At 39.2% G+C, this 23270-nt stretch overlaps 1 protein-coding gene across 7 annotated transcripts in view; it reads right to left on the bottom strand.

Annotated features, from left to right (window-relative positions):
- Positions 1-23270, bottom strand: part of EPB41 (erythrocyte membrane protein band 4.1) — a 100535-nt gene that overhangs the window by 32194 nt on the left and 45071 nt on the right. For 4 of the 7 annotated variants that reach the window (XM_075264493.1, XM_075264494.1, XM_075264491.1 and 1 more), the window contains exons 6-13: positions 13236-13311; positions 12414-12632; positions 11890-11977; positions 6662-6814; positions 6126-6223; positions 4412-4584; positions 2371-2481; positions 575-679 (exon numbers count right to left, since the gene is read on the bottom strand). In XM_075264493.1, the coding sequence (XP_075120594.1) occupies positions 575-679; positions 2371-2481; positions 4412-4584; positions 6126-6223; positions 6662-6814; positions 11890-11977; positions 12414-12632; positions 13236-13311 (1023 nt within the window). The remainder of the gene's footprint in view (positions 1-574; positions 680-2370; positions 2482-4411; positions 4585-6125; positions 6224-6661; positions 6815-11889; positions 11978-12413; positions 12633-13235; positions 13312-23270) is intronic. The other 3 variants (XM_075264492.1, XM_075264496.1, XM_075264497.1) reach the window with 3 other exon arrangements.

The raw sequence follows: 23270 nt of genomic DNA, 5'->3' as shown, positions 1-23270 counted from the left end.
TTAAGAACTACTGCTCTACGTGCTTTTTACCAGATGTGGATGTCAAATAAGGCTAAAGAGTGAAATAGTAATTCCCGAATGGCAATATTAAAAAGTCATAAACCAATTCCTTTTTGTAAATGCACACAATGTATTGAAGTTATAGAAGTTCAGCTGAACCAAATAGTTATGCTATTGTGTCATTAGATGGGAGACTGTATCCATTTGCGCTCTCTCAGGGGTTTGTATTTTATAATAGAAAGAATGGCATCCATTCAGGCTAAATTCACATCTGCATCGGAGTCTGTGTTGGAGACTCAGAAACTGCTGAAAATCAGCAAAGAGAAAAGTCCTGCACAGAGTATTTTCTCTCCGCCAGTTTCTGTTTTGAAACAGTGGACACCCGATGGACTCCATTATAGTCAATAGGTTCCACTGGTGTGTCTGTGTGTCCACTAAAACAGCAGACCTGAACGACTGAGAAGCCAGCGCAGATGTGAACCTAGCCTTACTCTGGAAAAAGCATGAACTTCTAGTATAGCAGGTCTAGCAGGTTAGTAGACATCCGCAAAGATCAGCCTTCACACACTGGTACCTTGCTGCTCAGTCTCTATATAAACTGTATGGGTCTGCTCGACTAAGTTTATCTCCTCCAGCTTCTTGAGACCAGTGGAGTCAATGGTTTTCAATTCAATATCCTCTGGAAACAATTTGATGACATTAAAATATTGCGAAACAGACATTTCCTTCTGTCACACACTAAACAGACATCAGACTGCTTAACACAAAAATCAGAATCCAAAGCATCACTCCAGAAAGAAATATTTTTATTTTAGTGTGTAAAACATTTAGCATTAAAGCAAAGACGCAACCTGCACAAATTCAGAAAGAGCTGCATCATACTGTCCATCAATACCAAACATTAGGTTCCAATGTAACACTTAGCCACCAGATACCTAGTTCCTAGAATTTGTCGATGAGTTTATTTTTATTGCATTAACTCCTAAACCTCCAATTTCCTAACTGCAGAAAAGTCAAGAATAAACTTTTCCACCTTGGGGAACTACAAGAACAATATGAAGCACAGACATATTTGACAAACCACACAGACTCAGTTTTCATATAGGTTACCATTTAATGATTAACCCACTTTAACCCCTTCCTGTCTCTGCCTTCCAAGTCATCAGGTTTTTTTGTAGATTGTGTGCTCATATAGGCAGATGAGAGCTTGGTTTTTTTTATGTTTTTTTTTTTTTTTTAATTGTGAGACAAGATGTATTTCATATTGGCACTGTTATACAAGGCACTCCCTCAAAAATATTTATGTTCTGGTCGGTTAGAAAGGTACATGATGGAAATTGTAGAGAAGGTTATATCTTCCGTGTCACATTCAGTCTCTTCAACTAACACAACATCAAGTATGGAAAAGAGGTCAGTTTCTCTATTCATTCCCATAAGAGCCTGATTGTGAGTCCTGACTGACTGCATCTCAAGCGTCTGACATGACACAATTCAGGTCCAGAAGGGAGTGGATATCTCCACAGCACTGTCTGTATTTGAGTTAATATTCACTACAACCTACATTATGTACCATTCAGGCAGGTCTGGGAGGGTTTCTTTAATATTCCAACTACACATTGCTGATCACCAGGTAGCAAAAAAATTACGAGTTATCTTCATATTGTTTTGTTAGGATTTTATTCTGTACATCATATTAGACTTTAAAAAAAAATATATTGATACCATTTTGGGGAATGCAGGAAAACTTATTATTCCAAAACTGCAATTTGCAGTTTCTTTACTATGACATTCACTGAATGAGAAATATATTTAAATGTGATAAGTAGAATTTTTAATCTTTTTTTTTTGTACTTCATTATTAAGCTCCCGGCAGGGTTTCAACATTCGATCATCAACTCACTTACTCCATACAATACTATAGTACTGTAGGTTGTGGTAAAATGGCTATGTTCCATCTGAGCCCTGCATGAAGGGGTTGTGGGTGGGGGCTTTCAGAGACCAGAGGGAGTCTCTAACTTCAAAACGTCTCTGCAGATGCCACATTTAACATTTGATCATGGACATTGCCGGAAGATGCCTGCTGTGTAAAGCAGAAGTCACCAGCCAGGTGTGGCACCAGCTCTGCTCTGGCATTGCTCAAAAATCCAAAATAACCAGAAGAGGTTAAATAGCAGTGACTTTATTTTAGCTAGTAAACAAAACAGTATCTAAAACTGGCTTTAGCTTAGCTTATAAATTGCAAAATGTAGAGCTGCATAGCAGGGAATGCGTAAAACACAGCTGAAAGAATAGCAAAGGACAATAAAAAAGGAAAGCAGCAAGTGCCAAAAAAAAAAAAAAGTTACCCATACCAAAGATTGTATATTGTACCTTTGTGTGGCACGACTGCTGGTACAGTACGAATTGGTAACTTTAACTCAATCACTTCAACATCATTATCCTCTTCAGGAGCAATGAATTTATATAAAGGCTCTTTTTTCACTAATGCAAACAAACATTTTCAAAAAAAAAAAAAAAAGAAAGTGTTGGAACTTGTAAAAAATTGTAAAGTACAAAACTGTTGTGTTGGAATGGTAGGAAAGAGTGTATATAGACTGTTAGAGCCATCATAGAGACTGTGATAAAATCCCCTTTAGGTTGCTAAATTTATACATAGTGTGAACATTACCTTATGAGGCAGAGATTTTTGACACCAAAAATAAAACCGATGCAGAAAACGCTTTACCTAACCTAACCAAAGAGGAATTTTGCACAATTTTGATGTGGTTTTGGTTTTTCCATTTTCTCTTGAAAACACATCAAGAATGAGCAAGTAGCCTTTTTTTCTGAATGCACAGTGGGGGATTTTCACAGGAATTAGCAGGAATTTACCGGGCGTTTGTCATTACCACTGTTTCCACATTAAAAAATCAAAAGGTAAAAATTTCCCATTTTAGCTTTTGATCAACGCTTTGTATGAAGGTGGTTGCCAACTTGCTTACTTCAATAGTAAAGCCCTTCTCTGTTAAGCCCTGTTCCCACGAAGTAACACGCCGCTCATTTAGACACGTAAACACACGTCAGAGTGAGGCGCTTCAAAACAGACCCCATTGACTTCAATGTGTGCTGGCTTACACGCACTACACATTGAAATCAATGGGAGGCCATTGATTTCAATGGGTAGCGCACGTAAGCTGGCACCCATTGAAGTGCCTCGCTCTGACACGTGTTTACGTGTCTAAATGAGCGGCGCGTTACTCCGTGGGAACGGAGCCTTATGGTCAATAAGTAAACATGGAACCAGTGAGCATGCCTCCTTCTTGCAAAGCAGAGATCACCTTTTCTATCTTGAATCCAAGTTATTGGTGGATCTACCAGGAATCTCTAACAATAGGTTCACACTAGCATTCAAGTCAACCGCTTTTCAGGTGGATAGGTTTTCCGTCCCCAAATGGACCCGAATGCTAGTGTGAACCTAGCATAATTCTAATCTCTAGAAACTAGACTTCTAAAAATTTTTCAAGCTGACCTAAACAGATCTAAACTGTTCACCTATTATCAACTCCCCCCATCACTTCCATAGAGCATCCTATCAGTAGTGCTGTTCTTTTTAGAAAGATAAATAAAAAATATGTACTGAAAGAGACATATCAGAAGAGTTTAGTGGTCCTCATTTTGCATGTCTTTTCAGCTAGTCAATGTAGTCACTGAAGCAGATTAAAAATTTGCAATAGCTGTTCCAGTCACCCATGTCTAGTACCTGTACCTGTGGCTGTGGCTATTATCTGTTTCTACAAAACACTGCAAAGCAAATAATACTATACACCTGGCAGGACCATATACTGAGGATGTCACCACAGATCCCGAAAGTTGCACAAACATTGGCTGATAAACCCTAGAAAAGACAATGGAGGTCTAGTGACCTAACTGTGAGAAAGCGGAGGAACTATGAGCAGTTTGTGAGAAGTGGAGCTATAGGGAGCAGATTATGTGAGAGGCGGAGGAGGAGCCGGGAGGCATTTTCCCAGAAAAACTAATCTGCAGAAAAGGGGTGCGGGACTTTGATAAATGTGAGATCACAAGGTAGTTCTCAATAATATATGCAGGCAGTAGAGAGAGAGAGCTCATGTTCACACAGTGATCTATGTTCAAGAAAAAGAAGTCACACTGTGATCATTTGACTTATCTGAGGATGAAATGGGGATAAGGAAAGACATTGAGTAGACATTGGAGTGAATGTTCTACATTCGTCCCCAAATCAGATTCTTCCACAGTAATAAGTTAGTATACTTATCAAAAAAAACAACACAAAAAAAAAAAAGTCCCCATATATTGCAGTCACTGATCAGGAGTGATTGGCCAGAAATGTAGGCAGGAGCATTGAGCCCAACAATACTGATGCCTTGCCCTGATGACACTAGTGTACACTCACCTCCATCAAGGCTGCGTGTGGCTCTTTTGCTGGCAGTTCGCTCAAATTGTGGAGCAGGCCGATCAATGAGTGCACTGGCATGCCTTGTCTGAGCCTGTGTCCGTCCACTGTAGCGAAATTTGGATCCCAGTGACAAGAATCTGTGTTTTGGAATGGTCTCTGTAGAGGTTAACCTAAAAGCCATAGAAGATATGTTTAGTACACAGTGTATTTGTGATTTTAACAAAAAAAATAAAAAAAATATAAGGTAGAATTGTTGAAAACTTTCTTGGCGTGCCTGGCACATTGTCAGATAGTGTCACTGCCAGGGCCACGGTAAAATTTCAAATGCATATTCCTGCCTGACACATATGCCCTATTCACAGGGTTTATCATAAATGTATGGGTCTTCTAAGATCCCTATATTTTGAAAAGATGGGAAGAGGGTGGGGGGGGATATAGAATTTGCAAACCTACTGTTTATATGTTCTCCTGATAAACTAAGAGTCCCAAAAGTGTAAACCCTAATTAGCATACATTTAATGTTGTACACTGTGGATATTTCATATATATTCCAAATGGGAATACTCCTTGACTTAGTTGTTCTGTGAAAAGCTAACACACTGAGCTTACTGTTGGGGATCCTGAGCGGGTGGTGCATTAGGGTGTTACACCTGCGCCCGGAGTCCAGTTTGTGCATTCCGCCAGGTTTCCATTTTCATCTCCAGCGAAACTGGACAGGGGACGGAAAGCCGGCGGTCAGTTTTCAAACCCATTCACTTGAATGGGTTTGTGAAGGTGACCATCTGTGTGCGCCTTCTGCCTGTCAGCGGGGAAACAGGTTTTTGGTTTTTTTTAGCCAGACACAAAGTCCTGCAAACTGGACACCGGCGCAGGTGTGAAAGCGCCCATACACAGGATTACAGACAACACTATAAAGTCACTCAGTGCCTTTCATGGCTGTGTCCCCTCAACAGTGCCAGTTATACAGTTTGCCCCTTGCAGCCAGCCAAACAGTACTCATAACCAGTGCAAGAGTGCTAGTGTCTCTGCATTAATGACTGACAGCTAGACCGAGCTCCATCAGCTCCTACCGTACCCTGTCCCTGCAGCACTACCTCCCTCTCATATTGAAGATACACAGAAGCCATCAGAGGGTGCCAACCCAAATCTAAAACGTGTACCGATATCTATGATTTTTGGAGGTATTCCAGGAAACAGGACTAAAATTGAAGCCAATGACAATACTTAATTATCTGCCACTGTCTTTTGACAATAGTTTCTTTCTGAATTATTAGGACTCAGAAAAGTATATCTGTGCACTGATAGTTGAGGCTAAGAATATGCAAGCTATTTCTCCTCGATGGAAATAGGGAAACTTGCTCTTGCACCACTTTTTGAAAAGTAGCTTCCTATAGATCAATGCTTGGTTTACAATAAATTACAGTGAAACTCTCAAAGATTAAAGTCAAATGAGAATCTGTATTCCAAAAGGAAGATAAACCCATCTGCAATCAGCAGTTTCAGTGTTATTTCCCCTCATCTGAGTCTCTAAAGATGATCTCAAAATTCTCAACAACAGGAGGCTTGCAATGGCAGTCTCCTTAATGAGACATAGTACTCTTTCTAACCTATGACTGGGGCTATACAGAAAGGCTACATTCAGCCAGTAAAGCCTAAGTGCCACAGGCTGTGCACCCCTAGTATAGTTGCAACACTGCAAATTATAACTTACCTGAAAAAGGTATGATGTTCAACACAGACCTTCCAAAGTTTCTTTGCTGCTCGGTAACTTGGCAACTTAAAGCCTATTGTACTTTCATACTGCTCCTGCTATAAAAGAAAAAGTGAATTAGGATCATTAGGAAAATGTATAGAAATATCTGGCACTCCAAAGATTTCAGGTACAAATCACAAGAAGGATTTATTGTGGTATACAATCCTTAACATAAAAGTGATGCTGCAGTTGGCTCAATGCAAGGTAGGGATTGAAGTGGATTGGGACCATATGTATAAGTGCGATAAAATAAAGTGGGAAGGCTGATAAAAGTTACAGCTATGCCTAAGAGTCTTTTTGGCTAAAATAAAGTAGAAATTAAGAGAAAAAAAAAAGCCACAAACAAAAAATAGCCCATAATTTCAAACAGATCAGTCAGATCTGTCAAAGTTCCTCTTTAGCTTTCACTTTATTGAAAAATGTAAAAAAAAATAAAAATAAAAAAAATATATACAGTTTCTAAAAAAAAAATTATTTCATAAAGCCATTCATACCTCTCCAGGTCGAATCTTAATGAAAAAGCTGCTTCGTTTGTATGAGATTTTCAAGACTTTGGGCCATGGGAAACGGTTGATCCGTAGGTTGTCCTTAAAGACCATCAGACCACCAGAACAGACTCCAAGTTTTATGTCTACTCCCTCCAAGTCCTAGGTAAACAATAAGTTACATAATTAAAAAGAAAAATATTCAACAGTTACAGAGGAAAGCTAAAAGTAAAAATAAGTCCACAGCTGAGTAAAAATAAACCGTTAATTTAACCTCACATTTTTCATGGTGAATGGAAAGAGTGCCATTTGGCTTTTGGAGGGCAGATTTTGCTGAAATAGTTTTCAGGTGCCATGTTGTATTTGCAGAGCCTCTTTAGTACCAGTACAATGGAAACCCTCAAAAAGTGACCCCATTTTGGAAACTACATCCCTCAAGGAATTTATCTAGGAGTATGGTGAGCATTTGCGGTTTCACAGATTCATTAGCATTGGGATGTAAAAAAAAATAAAAATAATTTACGAGCGGTTAATGAAGAAAAAACACCCAATATGGTGTGTCCAGCTTGTGTCAGCAGAGGCAAACACTCCAAAAACTATTAAACAGGTACCCTGGGTACAACAGCTTTTGGAGCATTAGTTTCCGACACAAGTTGGACACAACATATTGTGCACTGAAATGACGTATTCCTGGAAAAATTGCAATTTTTACCTTTCAACATCTGCGTATTAATTTCTGAAAAATAAAATTATAGCAACATTTGGGGGTTAATAAAAAATGCTCCCTGTACCCCTGGATAAATTCCTTTACAGGTGTACTTTCCAAAACGGGGTCACATGTCAGGGGATTCTACTTTACTGCAATTCAGATCACCAGAAACATGTTATTTTCACCTCACAGTTAACATTATAAAGTTAAAACCCATACGAAAATGGCACAAATGCAATTTTTGTCTAGTTCAACCTCATTTCCAAGCTTCTCAGTACCACCGTGTGATGAAAGTGGTCTACCTGTGTGTATATCATTACTGAGTTACATTGTTCACGTATGTATCCTTACTGTATATAGTGTATATGAAAGTGTCAGTATATTGCATTGGTATGTATGCCAAGGATGAAAATGTTGCTTTCTACCATCAAGACCATACATACTGCCATGGCAAATTTTAATGCATTATGACGTCTTGGGCCATCATAATTCATTTATTTTTCTTACTTATATAGAACCATCATATTCTGTAGTGCTTCAGAGATATAGTCAACACTGTTCCAAGTAGGAATCACAATTTTGAGTCCCTTCAATATGTCTTTGGAGTGTAACCCAGACAGAGACCTTGGTCATCTGTTGAATACTCCCATTTCCTAGGTTGTGTAAGATATGGAAGGGGGGAGGGAGGCACTCTGGTAGGAGGCATAGCTAAGCACAAGCCAGGAGCTTCACCTTTAACCCCTTCCCGACATGCGCCGTAATAGTACGGCGCTGCTGGGAAGGGCTTCCTGCAAACCGCCGTACTATTACTGCGGCTGCATGGTGCGCACACAGGACCTGTGTGCGCACCATGCACAGTGGGTGTCAGCCGTAATACACGGCTGACAATGCCCCGTTACACCCGCAGTCGGAACCGGGTCCGATCGCGGGTGTTAACCCATGAGATGCCGGTGGTCAACATGACCGCCGGCACCTCCGGGGTTTCAGTGTAACATGGCGGCGATCGGCACCCCCCGTGCCGGTTTCGGGGGGTGCCGGTGTTCGTAGGAGGCAGCCCGGGGTATGATCAGTGACCCCGGGTCTGCCCCTTCACTTACCTCCTCCTCGCGCCTGGCCGATCCTGCCGTAAATGAAGCTGTCAGCCTGTGCGTCTACACAGGCTGACAGCTTCCTCTACACTGCAATACACGTGTAACACGTGTATTGCAGTGTATATGTATTGAAGCGGTGATCAGCGGATCACTGCTTCAATCCCCCATGGGGACAGAAAAAAAAAGTGAAAAAAAAGTAAAAATAAAAAAAACTAATAAAATAAATTAGAAATAAATAAAGCCCCATAAATCCCTTTTTCCCCATATAAAATGTTTTACTATGTAAAATAAAGAAAAATAGAAAAAAACATTACATATTTGGTATCGCCGCGTCCGTAATAACCTGAACAATAAAATTAAAACATTATTTAACCCGAACGGCGAACGGTGTAAAAAAAAAAAAAAAAAAACATAGAAAACTGCTCAAAATAATGATTATTCACCACCTTTCCCTTACAAAATGTTCAATAAAAAATAATCAAATGGTCAGATGAAAACCAAAATGGTACCAATAAAAAGCAGAGGTCATCCCGCAAAAAATAAGCCCTCAACCAGCTCTGTCTACCAAGAAATAAAAATGTTACGCCTTTCAGAAGATGGCGTTGCAAAAATAATAGATTTTTTTCCCTAAATTGAATTTTATTCTGCACAAATAGCAACGCATTAAAAAAATCATATAAATGAGGTATCGCCGTAACCGTACCGACCCGCAGAATAAAGGTAACATGTTACTTATGCTGTACGCTGCACGGGAAAAAAATAAATGCTAAAAAGCAATGCTAGAATTGATGTTTCCTTTTACATCCCACCCAGAAAGAGTTAATAAAATGTAGTCAATAATTTACAGGCCCCAAAATGGTGGCATTGAAAAGTACATCTAATACCGCAAACACCAAGCCCTCATATGGCCACATTGCCAGAAGATAAAAATAAAAATCTTGCTTGTACAATGTGAAGACAAAAACCCCAAAAGTCGCCAAATCATTAGGACATAAGTGGCTGCGACTAGAAGGAAATGTGTAAGCTGTGCGAGCGTTTTCAGGGGACCTCCCATATTTAGAGCTTATGAGAGATAATACAGCAGCGCTGATCCCCCAGATTGCCCCTCTTCCCCGTCCGTGTCATAGGAGCTAGTGGGAAAATAGAATGGGATTTGGTGTACCCAATTTACTCCGCACAGCTTACATATTTACTTCGGGGTTACTAATGCTACTACATCACTTGATAAATTCTTTGAGGGGTGCGGTTTTCAAGATGGGGTCACTTTCTAGAGGTTTCCACTGTTTGACACCTCAAGGGCTTTGTAAATGCGACATGGTGCCTGAAACTGTTCACAGCCAGATCTGCCCTCTAAAAGCTCTTTGGCGCGCCTTCCCTTCTGCGTCTTGCGGTGCGTCCATATATTAGTTTACACCCACAAGTGGGGTACTATGGTAGTCGGGAGAACTTGCCTAACAAATTGTGGGATGCGTTTTCTCCTTTAACCCCTTGTAAATGTGCAAATTCTAGGGCTAAACAAAAATATTAGTAAAATAAAATCAAATTTGAAAATTTCACCTCCATTTTGTATTAATTCCTGTTAAGCACTTATAGGGTTAAAATACTTGGTATATGTTGCTTTGGCTTATTTAAGGGGTGCAGTTTTGAAAATGGGGTGATTTATGGGGGGGTTAATACAGGGGTCTTTCAAAACCCCTTCATAACTGGATTAGTCCCTTAAAAAATGGGTTTTGGAAATTTCTTGAAAATTTTGAATATTGTTGTTTCACTTGTAAATCTTATAATGTCCGTAAAAAATAAAAGGGTGACTAAAGCTTGATGCCGACATAAAGCAGAGATCTGGGACATGAGATTTATGATATAATTTTGGCGGTCTGACTATCTGTATGTAATGTACATCATTTCAAACTTTATAAAATGCATATTTTTCAAAGTTTCCACCAAATTTCCTATTTTTTCATAATTAAACACAAAACATATCAACCAAAATTTACTACTAACATGAAGTACAATGTGTTACGAGAAAACAATCTCAAAATCACTTTGGTAAGTTAAAGCGTTCTAAAGTTATTGCCACATAAAGTGACACATTTCCGTTTTGAAAAATCGAGCTTGGTCAGGAAGTCAAAAAGTGCCATCGGCGGGAAGGGGTTAAAGAGAATATGGATACCTGGCAACATGCGTCACATCTTGCCAATGAGCAAGTTGGGTGTACCAGTCCATCAGAGATCTTCCAAGCACCATGGAACCAAAAGGACTCCAAGTTATTAGATTTATTCTGTTTTTCTCCTTTTATTTTAAACACTGTTTGCTTGTTTGTCTTTTTTTTTTTAAGCAAAGCACTGAACCGTTTGGATAGTAAATTGTTACATTTAATGGTACTTTGTGTTTGATCTATAAACCCATTAGCTTTTTAAAGTGTGTGTGCGTCTGACCTTGGGCTCAGCAGATACTTTACTCACACATACAAGCATCTCTCCAACAGTCACAGTAGTGGTGGAATGTATTTGGGGTGTGTGGACTCTGTTGGAGTGCGTTTCTCACTCAGTTTGTGCCTGAGTGAAGGGTGATTGAAAGATTAAGTTGAATAAATTGACCCCTCACAGCCACACCCATGTAATGTGCTAAGACAGTCTGTACGTGATCCATTGTATAGAATAATAAATAGTATTTTGACCAAGTACAATTTGTTTCACAAAAATTAAGCCCTCATACAGCTCTGAACGAGAAAATTAAAAGTTATGGCTTTTGGAAAGGGGGGAGTAAAAAAGTAACTCAAAAATAAAACGTGGATGCAGTGGAAAATGATTAAACTCAAGACTGTGTAACCTACAGTTATGCTTGTATTGAGGAAAGGGAAAGGGGGAAAAATAACATACAGCCCACAGTCAATGAACAATAAACTGAAAGTAGAGACTCACATCTTCCGAAGTAGAAGTATGATGCACGGATATGGCTCCTCGGTCCAGAGCACTTGTAGACAAATACTTTTGAGTGGAAATCCAGCACGCAAAAAACTTCTTAAAATTCCATATTTATTGAAAAACTGACGTTAAAAACATGCACATATACGACTAAGGAACCTGTTTCCGAAACGCGTTAGTTTGGTTGCTTTTCTCTCTCATGGGGGTCACCACTACTGATGGAATTATATGTGCATGTTTTTAACGTCAGTTTTTCAATAAATATGGAATTTTAAGAAGTTTTTTGCGTGCTGGATTTCCACTCAAAAGTATTAACCTACAGTTACATGGACTGATATCCATGCATTCCTTTTAGCAACCAGTGATGGAATTGTATTGATGGAAACACCATCAGTTGTTTATTGCAACCTAACCTACCATAGATATTTGAAATGACATATATGACATGTTTGAAACACAATTTGATATACCTTATAATACCATACAGGAAAACCTTTCAATTTAGAAACATACCTTGGCTTGGTGAATATCCACACCATACATAGTTAACTTTTTGGCATTTTCTAGAAACTCCAAATCAGCTTGGGCTGGAGTCATGGATCTGATCAATATAAATAATGGAAAATATTATAAAACATGTCCAGAGGCTTTTCTAGCAATACAAAGTGAGACACTAAAATAGTAGGTTTTAGGTGAATCTCCTCACTTGTATCTTAGAACCAGACTGCAATGTTCATGATGTACAGAAGCTGCAGCTGCACCTTGGAACTAGTGACTCAGGTGACCCAACAGTTCCTTTGCTACATAAGAGGACACAAATATTATAGACTGTATGTAACACTGGGGTACAGTTTCAGATTTTGTATTGGGTCTGGGAACTTCAAATTATGCCTGTGGGTACAGACATACCATATGTAAGAGGGACCTAAGTTAATCATAAAACAACGTAAAAGCTGTTTTGCAGTCTGATTTTGTAATATAGATAAGGATAAAAAACCTATTTAAAATGTGGCAATTATTATCTTCTGCATGCATACCTATAGGATTTATGTAGTTCTGCAACTTTGACCTCGAGATCCTTGGTCTGATTGGGACTCAGTTTAAACTCGCTGACATAATCTGTGCCATGAAGATCTTCATCATAATCTCCAACTTCTGACTGGACAGTGTATGAACCCAATAGAGCAAGAGTAGCAAAGGAGCATGGTAGACGACCACTGAGGATGTCCTTACGCAGCTGGAGGCACAGGTAATATCTACAGAAGAGCAAAAACAAAGTTAACAACTACTACATATAATGTAGTATTCATTATGCCAATAAAGTCAATACCTGCACCATAACTAAAGTGATCAAATTACAGTGATTGCATAAACAATATAAAATCAAACATGCATATATCAGTATACAAATTCTACAGTTTTGAATTTTAAGCTTGTATCCAGAGCTATATCCCCAAGTTACAGACAAGAAACAACTGGTGTAGTCTGATATCTAAGTTGACCGGATCTTACCATCCTTCTAAAAGAAGAATAAAGTTCTGTTCACAGTACCATTTGGGGGTTCCATGTGAAGCACCAAGAAAAATCGATGTGGTGCATTTATTCATTTGAAACCTTCAGAAAGACCTGCTGCTGTGGGATTATCAGTGATCTACAGAGCGCAGCTGTTTCTGACAGTCCCATAACCTGGTCAAGGCAACTTGACCACCGTTACAATCACACTACTCTACACCTCACGACATGGAACATCCATGACTACGATGGTCCCATCGGTAACACATTCATTGAATTACCAACTTGAGTGGTAACTAGGTGTTTCAGAAAAAAAAAAAAGTATTGCAAAGACAAAAAGGTATTACCTGGTTATGTCTTCTGTAAGCTGAGCAGGGTCAGGTGGATAAAATTTTACACTGAAGGTGAAATCCCATGGGGCTCCTGTGAACAAACCAACAATTACACTTAATAAATAAATAAAATTAAATAAACCATTGTAATTCGCACTGCTTTGATGACGTTGGGTTTTGATACGCACATCAACTTCAACCTATAATCCTATCTTAACGATACAGAAGAAGGAAAACAAACAAAAACAAAAAAAATGCTGCATATTAGGGGTAAATATGCCTCAAAACTCCAAATTTGCCATTTGAAATAAATCCCTGGATCGTCATCCAGTCCAAATTTTTTGTCTTCATAATGTATGATATTTTACTTTTCAGGCCCATCTTATACTTGTATAAACGATATGATGTAGTCTCACTGCTGAGACTCCCATCTATAACAATTAGATATAAAGGTCTTAGTTTAAATAGATCATTGGAAAGATCTCTGTTCATTCATATATTCATACATGGTTATTAGGTCGCCCCTAAATCATCTTTTTTTTCCCCAAACTAAAACAACAACCTGTTTTTATAATATAACCTGTATAATATAATCGCTTAAATTTTTTTTAATAACTTTTTTTATTGGAAGTTTTTCATAGAGTTATTCAAGCAACTAATAATGAAGATGTAAAACAAATAATACTTGTAACCAGGGTGCATAGCGCATTCTAAAGCAGAAAATAGGTACATAGTAAATGTACTGTAATAAGTTACTCCAAAGACCGGGCACCTCATATTCTAGACCAGGGGTCGGCAACCCCTGGCACGCGTGCCAAGACTGGCACGCGAGGCATATTTTGCTGGCACGGCAGCCAGCCTGAGACTTCACACTAAAATTGAGAGAGAGAGAGAGAGAGCGTCCTTTCAGTGCTCTGGTAGAGCTGCGGTGTAGGACACGCCCCCTTCTCTCCCTGCCACCAATCAGAGGTGAGCCTCTCACTGCACAGGATAAGGGCTCCCTGGACCTGCTGCTACATGTGAGGAGGACCTCCTGCCGTCTGCAGCCCTGAGGAGGAGAGAAAGCAAAGTGAAAGTAAAAACACCAGGTACGTGTGTTACTAACTATTCTCATTAATGTCAGGCATTTGGGGTTATTACTTTAGTTTTAGTAACTCCATGTGCCTCACATTAATAACAGTTAACTCCATCATGTCCCTCACATTAACCCTGTGTGGCTCACATAAGGGTTACTGATATGTGAGACATATGGGGGTACTAATGAAGGACCTATATAATGAAGATATTCACTTATTACCTCCATATGTCTCACATATCAGTGTCCCTTATGTAAAGCACACAGGGGGTTAATGTGAGGGACATGATGGGGTTAACTGCTATTAATATGAGGCACATTGAGTTGTAACCTGCAATGCACATGACCAGACTCTTTATCTACAACTGTGGATAAAAGTACAGACCTATATATTTCAATGGACCCATATATACAGCCATTCTTTTTGTGGCTGTGTATCTGGGCCAAATTGAAGAGCTGAAAACTATTGAGCAGGTCCTATATCTGTCCTATACATCCCCTATATGTGTCTGCATTTGCAGCCCTGTCCATTCATTTTTAACATATAGGTCAGTGAAACCACATCCGTGCCACTTGTATGCAGGAGGCGTAAGGCTGAGGCCCCACATTGCAGAAATGCAGCATTTTTGTTGCAGATTTTGATGCGATTTATTTCAACCAAAGCTAAAAATGGCTACAGAAGGAATGGGAAATATATAGGAAGCTTCTTATACGTCTCCCTTCTGCTCAATCCACTCCTGGCTGAGGCTCAGAAAAACCCAGCAAAATATGTAACAAAAAAAGCTGTGTTCCAACAACGTGGGGACCTTAGGCTAAAGCCCCACGTTGCAGAAACAGCTTTTTTTCGTTGCAGATTTTGCTGGTTTTTTTGAGCCGAAGCCAGGAGTAGATTGAGCAGGAGGGAGACATATAAGAAGCTTCCTATATATTTCCCGTTCCTTTTCTAGCCATTCTTGGCTTTGACGGAAAGAAAAACGCAGCCAAATCTGCAATAAAAAAGCTGCATTTTTGTAATGTGGGGCCTCAGCCTTAGTGTGATTCTATTGGGTGGTGACACTGTAACTAGATGCAATTATAGCCAAATCCAGTTCCTGGGCACCAGTGCATTCACTTTGTTTTAAGTGTGACACCCATTAATTCCTGGCTGGGGTTTTGCTGTTACTGCACCGCCAGGAACTAAAAGTGACAAATTAATCTGCGTTTCACTTAGGGAGTGTTCACACTACCGTTGGTGTCCGACAGCTAGTGTCCGCTGCTAATGTCTGTTCAAAATCTTGTGTGGACATTAGCATCGGACACTAGCTGTGTCTGTGACATTTTGCATTGATTTAAATGGACATTGGGTGCGTTCGTTTACTGTTCGTGGGTGTCCGTAAGTGTCTGTTCCCAAAGATGTCCGACTTTTCAAGCAGACAGAAAAACCTACATGTCGGGTTTTGCTGTCCGCTTGAAAAGTCGGACATCTTTGTGAACGGACAGTTAAGGACACCCACGGACAGTAAAAGAGCGCACCCGGTGTCCGTTTAAATCAATGCAAAATGTCACGGACACAGCTAGTGTCCGATACTAATATCCGCACAAGATTCTGAACGGACATTAGCAGTGGACACTAGCTGTCGGACACCGACGGTAGTGTGAACTCTCCCTTACAGAAAACTGAAGTTACTAACGGCCAAGGACTGGATGGAGCATACAGGTACATTGTGTGTCAGCTCTTTACAGGTATGACCTCACTCTGCTCCCAGTCACATACATTACCACTAATTGTGGGTTATGCATGTACTTACATTGCTTCTAAAGGAAAAGAACATGTATATACAGGCAAATAGTGGTAAGCGCATGTGGCTGGGAGCGCAGTATGACAGCACCCCTGTGTTGCGGTTTGTGCTCTATGACTTTAGTGTAGGTGTTGTCAGCTTTACACTTATTTCCCGGCACTCCGAGGACCTCATCTTTGATTTTTTAGTTTAAATCGGCACGCCGAACAGAAAAGGTTGCCTACCCCTGTTCTAGACTATAGCTTTTCAAGAGGCAGGCTGCCACCAATGTTTGGACACCAAGCACCTAACTGAGGTGAGAAGTCAGGAGTCTAAGAGTGCTTACTCAACCTGTCTGGGTTTGCAAAGTGACTGCCCGTGAGCGTCTTCTGCCTCTCTGCGGCGAAACCATTTATTTTTTTTTCCCACTTTGCAAACCCATTCAAGTTGAATGAAAAATCACTGCTGGGCTTCAGTCTCCTGTACAGTTTCTCTCAGCAGAAGACGGCAAACTGAAAGCAGGGATCGGGCATAACACATTTGTTTATAGAACCAGAAGACTCTCTTGTATAATATATTTCTGTAATCATTATTAAGCAGCTTATATAGCCTTATTAAAACAGTTTTTTTTTTTTTTTTACTGTTGACATAATGTACTGCACTTCAGATGTGCTACAGTGGGGCAAAAAAGTATTTAGTCAGTCACCAATAGTGCAAGTTCCACCACTTAAAAAGATGAGAGGCGTCTGTAATTTACATCATAGGTAGACCTCAACTATGAGAGACAAAATGAGAAAACAAATCCAGAAAATCACATTGTCTGATTTTGTAAGAATTTATTTTCAAATTATGGTGGAAAATAAGTATTTGGTCACCTACAAACAATCAAGATTTCTGGCTCTCACAGACCTGTAACTTCTTCTTTAAGAGTCTCCTCTTTCCTCCACTCATTACCTGTAGTAATGGCACCTGTTTAAACTTGTTATCAGTATAAAAAGACACCTGTGCACACCCTCAAACAGTCAGAATCCAAACTCCACTATGGTGAAGACCAAAGAGCTGTCAAAGGACACCAGAAACAAAATTGTAGCCCTGCACCAGGCTGGGAAGACTGAATCTGCAATAGGCAACCAGCTTGGATTGAAGAAATCAACTGTGGTCTTCACCATAGTGGAGTTTGGATTCTGACTGTTTGAGGGTGTGCACAGGTGTCTTTTTATACTGATAAGTTTAAACAGGTGCCATTACTACAGGTAATGAGTGGAGGAAAGAGGAGACTCTTAAAGAAGAAGTTACAGGTCTGTGAGAGCCAGAAATCTTGATTGTTTGTAGGTGACCAAATACTTATTTTCCACCATAATTTGAAAAAAAATTCTTAAAAAAAATCAGACAATGTGATTTTCTGGATTTGTTTTCTCATTTTGTCTCTCATAGTTGAGGTCTACCTATGATGTAAATTACAGACGCCTCTCATCTTTTTAAGTGGTGGAACTTGCACTATTGGTGACTGACTAAATACTTTTTTGCCCCACTGTATATACACTTTTGATTTCCCTTATTTTGCTCAGCCCTACAATAGAGGTGGAATTACTTACAGATTTTTGGGTGCAAAGTAAAAAAAAAATAAAAATCTCCATTTCTGAATGCCCAGAAAACCTCCCCACTTCATGACCTACTGAGGACTCTTCAGAAGAGAAACCTTACACTAAAGTCTATTGTAAATGGTGCCAAGCCCACTAGGTGTCCCCATAATCTTCTTGTAGAACATATAAACATGATTAGGAAACAAACATAGGATACTGAAAATGGTGTGAAGAAACAAAAGGAAGAAAGTCACACACATTTTCCTTTAAAAGGCTTGCCCAGACCAAATTGATTCTGTAAATGTATGATGTATCGCGTGGCTAGGTCATCAGTATGTGATCTGTTGAGGTCAGATACCTAAATTCCACAAAGATGGCAGCTGCTAGTGGAAAGGGAGAGTAGGTATTTTGTGCTAGTCGTGCTGGTTGAATTTTGTGTTACATTTGCTGTAGAACTATTTTGTGCTGCACTGTAGTATTTTTTTGTGCCTCACTGAAGAACTTATAAAAAAATAAATAATATATATATATACTAGCTGGTACCCGCGACTTCGTCTGCGGTGATTGTAGAAGTGGGTATATACAGGCGTGGGTAAGGTGGGTAAGGTTTTCGTACTGTGTTATAAGGTATGGGATATGAAATGTAAGTTTGTATCTTGTTTTTCTGTAATTCAGAGAATACGTGAGACTTTTGTATTGAAGTGAACTTGTCTTTGAGCTGCTATACAGTGTTGTGAGAAACTTTACATAGTGACTTTGGGACAGAAGTATTTTAAGTTAACACTTTCCCGCCGATGGCATTTTTTGATTTGACTTCCCTCCTTCCAAACCCCATAACTTTTTTATTTCTCTGCTCCCAGAGTCATATGAGGTCTTAATTTTTCCTGGGACAAATTTTTCTTCCTGATGCCACAATTATTTATTCTATATCATGTACTGGGAAGCAGGGTAAAAATTCTGAATGGGGTGGATTTGAAGAAAAAATGCATTTCTGCGATTTTCTTAGGGGCTTTGGTTTTACGGCGTTCACTGTGCAACCAAAATGACATGTCCCCTGTATTCTGTGTTTCGTTACGATTCCGGGGATACCAAATTTATATGGTTTCATTTACATTTTGACCCGTTAAAAAAAAATCCAAAACTGTGTTAAAATTTTTTTTTTTTTTTGAAAAGTCGCCATAGTCCGACAGCCGTAACTTTTTTATACGTGCGTGTATGGGGATGTATAGGGCGTCTTTTTTTTTTGCGGGGCCGAGTGTACTTTGTAGTTCTACCATTTTCGAGAAATGTTATTGCTTTGATCACTTTTTATTCAAATTTTTATCAGAATCAAAACAGTGAAAAAATGGCGGTTTGGCACTTTTGACCATTTTTCCCGCTACGGCGTTTACCGAACAGGAAAAATATTTGTATAGCTTTGTAGAGCGGGCGATTTCGGACGTGGGGATACCTAACATGTATGTGTTTCACGGTATTTAACTACTTTTATATGTGTTCTAGGGAAAGGGGGGTGATCTGAATTTTTAATCCTTTTTATTATTTTTTTTTTATATTTTTTTTTACTTTTTTTAAACTTTTTTTTTTTGCATTTATTAGACCTCCTAGGGGTATTGACATGGGTGGGCGGTGTCGCGGATTGTCAGAGCGGTGGGGGTCGGCAAACATGGCTGCTCCGGAGCGTTAAAGAGAGCCTCCTGGAGTATTGTTAAGGTGAGGGGTAAAGTGGTAAAGTATCTGTATATGTGATTGTGTGGGGTTAGGGGCGAGGCTGTAGAGGGTAATAGGAATTTTGGGGCTTGCTATGGTCCAAAGTGTGTGAGATTGCAGAGATGGTGGTGTGAGTTTGGGTTTTGTGGGGGTCCTGGCACAAACGTATGTGCGCTATTGTGACGAAAAGTAGCCTATTGCGCAATCGGGTGTATTAGCTATGTTTGTGGAAAATTTCAGCCAAATCGGTGGAGCGGGTTTTGCGTGATTGAGGAACAAACATCCGAACATCCAAAACTCACAAACCCACAAACTTTCACATTTATAATATTAATAGGATATATACACACTTTTAAATATAGTTTATTGATTTTATGCTTATTTTAAAGTTGTATTGTGTTCAGAAGGCAAATTTTGTTAATCTGAATGGTGAAGCCCCATTAATAATCACATGTGATGTAGATTTACAATATTTTGCAAAATACTAACAATTTTCTCAAGGAACCATTAGTTAATATTGAGAGAAATCCATCCCTGCATATCCCCCTCCAAAAAAAAAAAATTATCTTTACGGCTGATGCCATCAAATATGTCTAAATAGAAGCAGCAGTATTTTATCACATTACTTCTCTTCTATAAAGTTCTCTGTGCTGCTGCTTTGTGCGCCTGCAAGGAGAGAGGAATGGGCAGAGAAACAGGAGACCGGACGTACACAAGCTTTCCTTATTTAGATGACGATCATTTCATAGCTTGTGTAACTTTATGTGTAGGGTCCTATATGCCTTTTTTTTTTTTTTTTTTTTTTATCCTGTGCTGCGTACGCATTGGGGACAAGACAGCATCTAATGCCTGCACTTTCTGGAGCCCTGGCCAAGAAAAACTTATAACTAGAGAGGAACTATATGTTCATACACAATATTCACTGAAATCATAACCAAGTTATCATAATAAAAGTTCTAGAAAAGTTGACACATTGGATATAGTCATCCTCTCTAAGATGTAGACAGTACACTCTAAAGCTGGCCATACACATTAGATATTAGACTGCCATCTCTCATCTGAAAATAACTGTGCTTGGCTGGTCATATGATCAACTGTCCTAAAAATATGAACAACCACAAACCTTCCAAAAAGGGTTCAAATACCCCTGACAAAAAAAACAAACAAGTATTGAAAGCAGGAAATGACAGCCACTTTGAGGGTGTGTGTTACTAATACAAATACATTTACCCATACTGCAAAAAAATATCCACATCTGTTAGTCTAGCTCATATACAAATCGCGGCAGATACTTGTCAGAAAAACACATTCAAAACACAACAAATTTTGGATATGACCAACCAACAGCAGGTAGTCCAATATTAGTCACTCCAGTAGTCTAAATCCTATGTGTATGGCAAGCTTAGGCTACGTTCACATCTGTATCGGAGTCTCCAACTCCATCGCAGAATCTGCCTCAAAATCACCTACAAGTTTCTCCTTTGTGAACAACCCCTAAAGGACATGATGTCACTTTCTAAGAACAGGAACGCAGCCATGTTACATTTTGATGATTATAGAGAAGGTCACATCCTGCTCCATGACATCAGAACATAGCAGAATGGAACCCCCCCCCCCATTGAAGTCAACGGAGAAAGAAAGCACTTAGGTTACACTCATCGTCATCCAAGTGTATTTTGCACCAGAATCTTGGCACAATTCTGATGGAAATGGTCACAACAAGCCACACGCCTTTTCCACCTAAGCTGCTCTCCCTTCTTGAATGTGGCAAAACAAAATCCATAATAAATGTGGATGAACAGCATGAAAGATCAAATTAAGCCAAAATTCTGGCACATTCAGCGTAACAAAGCTGTGCCTTGTATTTCAAGAATGTTGAAAATAAGTTTTCATATTGTACTGGATATAAAAAAAATATACTGCTTTTAGTGCGGGGGAAAAAAATCTATATATAATTTATTTGGTACACAATAATTATCTTCATTTATATAGCGCTAGCATATTCCATAGTGTATTACAACTGGGAAAACTACCAATAAACAGATGAACAGACAATGAGACAAAAAGGCGTCGGTCTGCAAAAGTTCACCGGTAAATGAAGCCTATTGAGTTTTATGGATGCAACAAATGAAAAACAAAATACAAGCATACATTTTATACAAAAAGGAAATTGCATACTGTATGTTAAATTCCGGACTAAACTAGTCGTAAACAGTTAGTCAATAATTGAAGCATGAGGCCAAGCTTACAATCTTTACAAGTTGTAATTTTTTTTCTGCTACATTTTAATATGTTAAAAACATTATGGTGATAGTGACAGAAGCTTTTCCATGAACCTCCACTATTCTGTTTCTTGGAAAGCTTCCTTTAAAAAATGAATTATGACACAACTAACTACATTTGGTTGTGGTTAGCAGTGTATTTTTCCATACATTTGCAATGCGCGGCAAACAAAAAAAAAAAAGAGCAAACATGGCCTAGACTGCTAACTAATTTTTTTTGGGTAATACAAGTCTGTAGCCTGCTAACAACCAGAAGAGGTTTATTCATTTTGCCATATTGGTATCTTGTCTTGTGTTGAAATCACTTCTACTTGAAGAAAGAGCAATTCCAATTCAGAAAGTACAAAATAAACTTTTAGTATATTGGTAAATGTGTCTTAATATGGAATATTATGATCCCTCCACACCAAGCGTTAAGAGGTTTGGCTGAACTGTCCTGCCTAAAAAATGTTACCAAATAAGAGTATGAATTTACAGTAAGTGACTAGCAGAAAACTCCCATTGCTATTATAATGGAAGATGATATATACATCTCTATCTATCTATATATAACAATAAAAAGATACATTAATAAAGGGACCACAAAACATCACATTATACTGTGGCAGAAAAGAGGACATAGACAGAGGGAAAGGAGGCCAGCTTATGGTGCAAACTCATCTTGAAACAACACAACACGGACGACTGATCAGCTAAAGAGGCTTAAATCTAGAGACCGTTGAGCCATCTGGAAAGGGATCAGTGTTGTCCGCTCCCTCCCATCTAACCATTTCTACAGAGATCTGTGCCAAAGGTTTTAGCAACCCCTCCCATCCCATCATCACTAAGCTGCATCATGCTGATTACAAAGCCCAAAAATGAGAGCACAACTACAAAGTTAAAACTCTTTTATTATGGAATATATGTGGGCATATATGTGTGGACATACACGTGTGGATATATATGTGAGTACAAGACATCCTGCCCAATAACTAAAAGGGGGTTTTACACACTCCAATAGCATGACCTCATAAATAACTTAAATACTCAGGCCCACATTTAGACTTGGAGTAGGAAAAAGTCCTCCATGGAGGATTTTTGTTCTACCAGTTCAGTTTTAAAACAACGAACCCCATTAAAGTCAAAAGGGTCAGTCAGACTCTGTGTATTTCCAGTACCTCTGACAGGCCGGAACAATGGAGAGGTGAGTTTTTCCACCCTAAACTGGACCCATTATCATGAAACAATCTCTTCTATAGTTTCTAGAAAATCAGGTTACAAGCTTGTAAAACCTTAGATTAGCTTTTGCTAATATATCTCATGAGACAGTGAGAGCGGCAGTTAGATAGGGTATCAGGCTGAAGTCAGACATGTCAATAATGCTGCACAGGATGCGATTTAATATGATGACCAAATGGCTAGCTGATGCTGCTCCTCGCCCACCGTGACTAGTTTAGGTCAATTTGCATTTGTCACTCTAAGGTTTTAAAAGCTTGTAAGTTGGTTCTGTAGAAACAAAAAGCTTAGCGACCTGTCCCCGAGAGTGTTATTTTCTTCCATCTTCCCCAGCATACTACCATGTATGAAGGGCAGCACAATGACTCAATATGGTTAGAACTATTGTCTTGCAGCGCAGGGCAACTTCTGCATGAAGTTTGTACGTTCTC

Source organism: Leptodactylus fuscus, chromosome 2, assembly GCF_031893055.1.
Source record: "Leptodactylus fuscus isolate aLepFus1 chromosome 2, aLepFus1.hap2, whole genome shotgun sequence".
Lineage (NCBI taxonomy): Eukaryota > Metazoa > Chordata > Amphibia > Anura > Leptodactylidae > Leptodactylus > Leptodactylus fuscus.
This window is presented reverse-complemented; position numbering and strand designations above follow the sequence as displayed.